General features: G+C 44.9%; 1 protein-coding gene across 4 annotated transcripts in view; it reads left to right on the top strand.

Annotated features, from left to right (window-relative positions):
• Cnih3 (cornichon family AMPA receptor auxiliary protein 3) overlaps positions 1–8,350 on the top strand; it is a 108,176-nt gene continuing 99,826 nt past the window's right edge. For all 4 annotated transcript variants that reach the window (XM_076831986.1, XM_076831987.1, XM_076831985.1 and 1 more), the window contains exon 1: positions 1–81. In XM_076831986.1, coding sequence (XP_076688101.1) covers positions 1–81 — 81 coding nt within the window. The remainder of the gene's footprint in view (positions 82–8,350) is intronic.

Raw genomic sequence — 8,350 nt, 5'->3', positions numbered from 1 at the left:
ATGGCCTTCACTTTCGCCGCTTTCTGCTACATGCTGTCCCTGGTGCTCTGCGCTGCGCTCATCTTCTTCGCCATCTGGCACGTGAGTAACCCGCAGCGGTTTCTAACTCTTTTCATTCGCCCCACACACGCTCCTGTCCACCTCCTTTTCTGATTGCACCTCACTTTCTTCCCATAGCGGCGTGGGTGGTCTGGGAAGCAAGCCAGGCACACCTGCGTGTTACTCTCTGCAGATCCCATGTCCCGGGGCAGGAGACAGTTCTCCGAATTCTGAGGCTCTGAGGGCAGCAACGCGGGGCGCGCCCTCGGTACCCTAACTGAAGGCAGAGGGATCTTGGTGCCCGGGATAGCGCACCCTCCCCAGGATAGCGCACCCTCCCCAGGGTCTAGCAGGGAGTCCCTGGCAGGGGGGAAGCTACCACCCCATCCTGCCTACTCCTTCCTCCTCTCCTTTCGTGCCCGCGGGAGAGAGAGGAAGGAGAAGTGCCTCCGTCGGACCTGGCAATTAGTCAAGTAACTATAACAACTAAACATTTAAAATGTCAGCATCTGTGGTGGGTTGCATTTAGACATAATTGGAGACGAAGTGGAAATACAATGGGAGCTCCTTGTACGAGGAAGTAGGGAGAGGCCGGCCTGGGGAGGGGAGGGAAACAAAGTGACTGTGGAAGGCGGCGGGAAGGCAACGAAGAGGACCAAAAGGAGGCAAGGGAGACTGGGGAAGGAAAAGGATGAATAAGGCCTGGGAGGTCTGTCCTGCTGGGGTTCCCAACCATTGAAGATCCCAGAGATTTCCCACAGGTGACACACCTGGCAAGTTCTGTCATGCCTAAGTGGTGCAGGATTTACCCCAGGACTCCCCAGCAGACACGAGTTTCTTGCCATCCTTTCAGGGACTAAACTGGTTGAAGGCAGTCTTGAGTCATGGGGTCTTCAGGTCTGGGGTGGTGGTGAGATGAGGGTTGAGAACCAGAAGCCCCCAAAGAGAAAAAGTAAAGAGGTGAGTGAGCAGGACTGAGGAATCTGGTCTTATAGACTGTGGGACGTTTTGCAAGTCCACTGAACTCTCAGAGTTTCCTTCTCAAAGGTTGGTTAAACTGCCCATTCTCTTTGAGGAAAGTTGGTAAGAAAAAAGGCCAAGGTCAGGTGTTTTAGAAGGAGCACCTACCATTAATAGCCTGGCTCTACCAGCAAGCCCAGATGACAGGGATGGATTCTGAGACCAGTTCCTGGAGGCACCAGCTGGTGAGCCTCAAAGAGATTGCATGCAATGGAAGATGACCCAAAATGAAGACCTGAAGGAAATTGTGGGGTGGTGAGATGCTGGTGTTTTGTATGAGTGGTTTTTAGTATGAGAGGGTTTATCTTAAAAATAGAATGCAGCAGCTCCTGCAGCTCCTGCTACAAGGCACTGAGACAGGGTGCAGAGGGAAACCTGGGGTGGAGGAAGTCTTCTAACCATGTAACCTTTTGAGAGATGCTTGCTGGCTTCCTGCCATATCTGTAAAGTGAGAAAGTTGACCTGGATAATCTCTAAGCTTTCCCCCATTTCTCAAATTGTGTGAATCCATTTAGTTGATTTGACAATCTAGGGATGACAGAAGGACTCACACACAGCAATTGAGGGACTGATTAAAGACAAAATCCTGCTAGTCAGAAGTGGGAGAATTTTGAACCCTTTCTTTTTCTGCCCTGAAATGCTGGGTTTACTCTCTGGCAGGTCATTAAACCTTGAAGTTGTTGATTGTTTTAAGGAAAAATGAAACTTTACCTAATTTAGAATAAAATAGGATATGGAATAGACCATGCCTAAATGGTTCAGCAAACCTCTGCTCATGTATTCTAAAGAAAAAAATTTCAGCTTCTTTGGATTTGGGGAATTAGTTGCATTCTTGGAGGCTAATATTTCACTTGCTGTTTCCAGTTTGGTCGTATCCAGAGGGTGGCAGTTACCAGAAGCTCTCTCAACTCTCTCAGGCTTGGAGTTCTCTGAGCTAGCTCCTGAAGCAGAAGAGGAAGAATAATTTTTTCTCCCTTGGGGAAACACTAAATAATTCAAGAACAGGTTAATGAAGTGGGTGGTTTGTGCAGCTGTTGACTAAGAGACATTTGAACGATGGTGTTTCAGTGACCCTGGGTTGGGCTCTACTCTCAAAGTTCCCAACATGCACCCCTAATCTAGGGATGGCTGGATGCAGTCAAATCTCAAGTCAGGTCCTGTCCAGATTTTTCATGGAAGTGACAAGATTTCTGTTTTTTCTTTTTAAATTTTTTTTTTATAGTTGTAGATGGACAGCATGCCTTTATTTTATTTATTTATTTTTATGTGGTGCTGAGGATCGAACCCAGTACCTAGGCAAGTACTCTGCTACTGAGTTACAGCCCCAGCCCAAGATTTCTGTTTTTTAAAAAGCATTTGTACACTTTGAATTTAGACTACAAAATTCCTGAGGTTCATGTCTTCCTTTTCTAGGCTTCCCTTCTCTGTAAATAAAACAACTCAAACCTTACCACGCTGATTTGGTTCCTGAACACTGAAAGAGGAAGTCAGAGACATGTTGATTTTAGGGCACACATTACATGTTTGTGGATGTTGGTTATACAGTGGTGATTTCAACCAAAATTTAGCAGAGTTGTTTCTATGTTGGTGGACTGTGTGTTTATCTTCTCTCCAGCTTCTTATATTCTTTTTTTTTTTTTTTTTTTTTTTGGTACCAAGGATTGAACTCAGGGGCACTTGACTACTGAGTCACATCCCCAGCCCTAAGCCCTATTTTGTGTTTTATTTAGAGACAGGGTCTCACTGAGTTGCTTAATGCCTTACTGTTGCTGAGGCTGGCTTTGAACTTGAGATCCTCTTGTCTCAACCTCCCGAGCTGCTGGTATTACAGGCGTGCCTCACCATGCCCTGCTTCTTATATTCTTTACACATCTCTTGTGTAAAGAATAAATGTGATGAGTTCTATAAATTGTTCAGCCTACTGACACCCCAAGTAGAGTTGGACACGTAATATACAACATTTGGAAAGCTTGCCCCACTCCCATACTTGAATTGTACAATAGGAAGGTGAAAGAATTTTCTTGCTTATTTGCATGTACCTACTTAGGAGCAATAATGGATGTTGTTTATCCAACCTCTGCCCTACACTTTATAGAGGCCCTCTTAGATGTATCTACAATTGTTCTACCTCTCCCTTCTTCCCACTGGAAATCTAGAAGCAAGGATGGATGTAGCCAGCCATAAGTACATTTAAGACTTATTTTTTTCTTGAAAATTTATCTGTGTTTGTTTTCAAATGAAATTATTTCAAATCTGCCACCATCTTTGAGTACATCTGTTTTATTTGGAAGAAGCAGAATAATCTTTTTTCCCCCCGCATGGTTTTGCCTACCTCCCAGGCAATCCTTAGTCCTCACGATTGACATTTTACAAATGAGGGATGATGGATCAGAGAAATGACACTTGCCAAGGTGGCACAGTTGCTAAGTATTGGAGCTGGGATTTAAACAGAGTCTGTGAGACTCTTAGGTCCACGTCCTTTTTCCAACTGTAGACACTTTTTTTTTGGATTAAAGGCTTACTTTTTTTCCCCTGAATTAATTAAATTTTAGAGTTGGAATTTCTGATTGGAATTATAACAAGACTAAGCACTATATATTCCTTTTTTTTAAAAAAAAATCAGATATTCTATTTCTTTCTTTCTTTTTTTTTTTAGGAAAATTAGGCTTTTGCCTATAAAATTATACACAGGTTCATTGCCTCAAATTTTGAAAATACAATGATATATGATGAAACAAAATCACTATTACTCCTACCATCCAGAAAGGATTAAGCATCTTTTGCGTAATTTAAAAAATTGCATGTGAATGTTTAGAACGAAAAAAAGTGTTCTAAAGGGTTTCAGATGTGAAGTGTTGTCTGTTTTCAGCCAAAATGAAATGAACAGTGTTTACTCACAGGAATCTTCTTAGCTCCAGCTTGGTGGAGCCCGTTTGCAGAGTGTCTCATTACATAAACACAGATGAAGCCATTCTTTAAAAGATCAAAGATTTGTTACTGTTTATTATAGGTTTTTAGTTTTTAAAAGATTTTTTTTTTAGTATCTGGAGGCACTCTGATATAAATTGTCTGAGTTTTGACTATTTACAAATAAAATTCCCAATAATATTCCCTAGAAAGATTTGATGCATTATGTCATCTTGAAGTTTCTGTGGATTCACAGCAGCATCTGATCTGCGCTTGGACAGTTTTAATGGACCCTGAAAGACGATAACAAATACATATTTATGGAAAGGCCGTTTTGCTAGACAGAATGTCTTATGGCATAACTTTTTGGTCATTTCTGGCCTGTCACTGATGTAGCTTCTGGGAACGAAGTAAATGGCTCAGTATCTCAAAATTACCCATCTGGAAATAAAAATGGGTTTATGTGTAATAGTAGGATGCTTGGGGTTGACTGTAACCTTCCTCTTTCCTTCCTTCCTTCCTTCCTTCCATGAATGTAAGAGTAAGATTTATTCAAGTGTGAATAGCAACAGAACTCCTATAGGTGAGAGGGTACCCAGTAAGGGTCGCCCAATAGCCTTCTTTTTAAAAACACTGCTTGGACCTACTCAGATAGGGTTCTTAGCTCTTTGCCAGGTCTCCTTTTTTTGTTCTGTTTGCACTACTGCCATCTCACCTTCAGAAGTCATGTTTGCAACTCCAGCCTGTCCTGCCCCCCTCTCCTGCCACTCCCAGCCCCATCCTTCTTCATCTCCTCTTAGCTAGAGAGGGGAGGAAGGTCCAGGAGAGTAGGGATCTTTGCTGCTTCATCCATGTTTCTTCAGAGCCCAGAACAGTGCCTGACATGTACAGGATGCTTGGTAAATACTTGTAGAACAAATTCTTGAGCCCTTCCTGATGGGTACTTTTCTGGCAGAAATAGTAACTCACATCTGATTTGACTTCTGGCCAGTTCTCAGGGACTACTTCCTAAGAAGTTTGGGCACAAGCATTTTTTTTAAATTTTTTAAAATATTTTTTACTTGTTGATGTACCTTTATTCTTTATTTATTTATATGTGGTGCTGAGGATCCAACCCAGTGCCTCACACATGCTAGGCAAGTGCTCTGCCATTGATCTACAACCCCAGCCCCTGGGCACAAGCATTTTTCTCTGTCCCCTGACACTTTGAAACTTTAGAAGCTATAATTGCTGCAACGAAGAATGACCAATACCAGTGGGTACAGGGTTCTCCTTGATGGCAGTGGAGTGAGTTTTCCCTCAGGGGAACAGCTTGGGGAGAGGTGCTGGCCGTACCTGCACAGCACCTCCTTTAAGGTGTAATGTCTGTATTGATAAAGTCACCTTACCCTCACTTGCATTGAGATATTGGCTGGCCATTTTCTGTAACTGACCCTGGGAAAGGAGACCAAGGTCACCATTGTGTTTCCATCACAGTCATGTTGAAAGAGAAGAGAGGATGTAGGATTCAGAGACCATGTGAAAAAAAGCCAGCACTGGGCCCCAGACCAGCCATTTGCTGAGGTTTCCAGGCCTTATTAGCGTGGGATGTTGCAGAGGCACCAAAGCAACTTCTCTTTGACTTTAGAGTCTCTGAACACAGCCAAAAGGCAGTGAGTGTTGTGAGCCGTGGCCAGGTAATTAGAACTTCCACCTATACCAACCCTAAAGCTGGGCCTGACATCACCGCTGTCCTGTCCACCCTGTTGGTCTGCCACCACCTTTCTGCTCTGTATATTCACATGGTTCTATGATTTCTTCTCTGAACTTGTTTTCTGCTCCTGATTTTCTTCCCAGCCAGTCTGCAAACAAATCCCTCCGTGGCTTCAATCTCCTTTAGTATGTTCTCTGGATAGTCCTCTTATCACTCTTCCTTGTCACCATCATCTGCCTCTGTGGGAATCCACCAGGGACTCTGCACCTGTTCGCAGTCACACCTGGTTCTTGGGCATCGTCCTAGGTGCTGTTGGTGACCTGGCCCATCTCAGTGACTACTGGCTCTCCTGCAGTCCTGCAGCCCCTCATCACAGCCTGGCCCTGCCTTTCCACGGTGAGCCTCAGTCACTCACTCCCATGCTTCGCTGCCTCTGCCCTTTGCCCTTGTTTTGGCTGCACCTTTTCCTTTCTTCTCGAGGATTCTGTTTTGTTCTTGCCAGATGCTGTCAGAGCTCATCATCTACTAGGCTCTTACTGCTGCTCTCAACTGCTCTGCCCCCTATCCCCTGTTGCTCCCACCCTAGAAGGCGTCAATCACAGAAGTTCACTCCTTTCCCCCTCTGCTCTCACCCCAGCTGCCTGAGAGCATCTGGCGCCCAGGTGAAAGCATGGTTCAACCTCAGCTAGTCCTTGGCACTGCTTCATAACGCACCAGCATGATCTAGATCAGTTTCTCCAGCTTCCATTATTTCCTTCTGGATCTTTGTCATTTTCTTAGAGCCCCAGAAGCTCCCCAAGATCCCCTCCCCTATCCTCCCCTGAGCAGATGACTCCACCTCCAACTCTTGGAGAAATAGGTTATCAGACAGGGACACTTCACTACCCTGCTGTTTTAGTCTGTTTTCTGCTGCTGGAACAGAATCCCATCGGCTGGGTAATTTACAAACAAAAGAAGTTTATTTGGCTCACAGTTCTAGAGGCTTAGAAGTCCAAGATTGAGGGGCTGCATCTGGTTGAGGGCTTTGTTGCTGCTTCACAACATGGAGGAGGGCATTGCATGATGAGAGATCGTGTGTGGAGAGCAAAAGGGGCCCAAACTACTCCTTTTTATAACCATTCCCACGATAACTAATTTCGTCCCATGATAACAGACTTTAATCAATTCATGAGGGTGGTGCCCCACTGACTAATCACCTCCTAAAGGTCTTTCCTCTTAATACTTCTTACTCCCATCATGATGACTTAAATGTCAACAAGAGTTTTGGGGACAACAGTCAAACCCCAGCACCAGCCCTTCCCTGAACTTCTCCAATTATGTTACAAATCATTTCTCTTTCTTTTCCAGACTTAGAGGCAGTGGTGTCTCCCTGTCTGAGGCTAAGTCCTCTTGGGACAATGCTCCATCACTTTTCCCTGTCTCCTGTGTCTTTAGCTCCTGCCCTTCATCGGTCCTCCCTCCTCCATCAGCCAGTGCCTCTGAGCTTAAAGACAAGCCCTTTGTCCCCCAGGCTTCCTGATGCTGCTCAGCCCCTCAGGTTTTGCCACATCCTGCCTCCTATTCTCTCTTTATATTTTTCTAGGGGACACATGGACGACTGTGGGGAATAATCATGTAACCAAGCCTTCTGCATCCACCACCTAGAACTGGTCAAATACCAGTATTTTCCACGTGTACTTATCTATTTCTCTAAGGTACTTTTCATTTCTGACTCCTGTGCTTGATAAGGGCACCAGCATTTGTCTGCTGGGCAAACTTCAGGTATCAGTTAGTGCTCATCTTGAATGGATCTGTCTGTGGCTTTGACCCTGTTGTCCAGGTCCTCCTGTGTCTCCCTGTTGTTCCTGGGACCCTGCCTTGTGTTCCTTGCCCGTTTCTGAGCATTTTGCTTTGATGGGTTCTTTTTCTTCTGCCTCCTGGAGAACAGTCTCCAACATAGATGTTCCCCAACCCCCACAGTTGGTTCCACACTGAACTTGTCTATGTGTTCTCCTTGCTTGTAGTCTCTGTGGATCAGTTCTCACCTAGAGACTCTCTCTGTTCTGTCTGTCCAATTTTTCCCTAGTTAGCAGTAGCTTTAGTCAATTTCTGTTGTTATAACAAAACATCTGAGATACTGAACTTATGAAGAGAAAAGGTTTATTTTGGTTTATGGTTCTGAAGGTTCCAGTCCATGGTCCAGTGGCCCCATATGGCCTTAGGCCTCTCTCTAGGCAGCACACCGTGGTGGGACCATGTGATGGAGCAAAACAGCTCACCTCATCAGCCAGGAAGCAAAAAGGAGGAAGAATGAGAGACTGGGGTTGTACAGTTTCCTTTGAGGGCATGCCATAGTGACCTAATGACTTCCCTTCTAAAGGCACCACCACCTCCCGACAGTGCCAAGCTGGGGATCAAGCCTTTAACACTTGGACCTTTGGGGGATGTTCAACATCCAGACTAGAACAATAGTCATATCTGTCTCCTATGCCTCATGGCCATGCCTTGGTTCAGGCTCGTGTTTGTTCTTTCTCAGATTATAGTCCTTTATAAATTGGGCTCTTTGGTTATCATCTCACCACCCCCATAACCATGGAGAGAGATCTTACTGAAAGAATCTCTGCACATCATTCCCAGACTGAAAATTCTAACTTCCTACTAAGGTTAGAGGGTGGCAGGACCAAGTCCCAGTTAGTTCTTGAGCCTCATTTG

This window comes from Callospermophilus lateralis, chromosome 13 (genome assembly GCF_048772815.1).
Source record: "Callospermophilus lateralis isolate mCalLat2 chromosome 13, mCalLat2.hap1, whole genome shotgun sequence".
In the NCBI taxonomy this organism is placed as follows: Eukaryota; Metazoa; Chordata; class Mammalia; order Rodentia; family Sciuridae; genus Callospermophilus; species Callospermophilus lateralis.
This window is presented reverse-complemented; position numbering and strand designations above follow the sequence as displayed.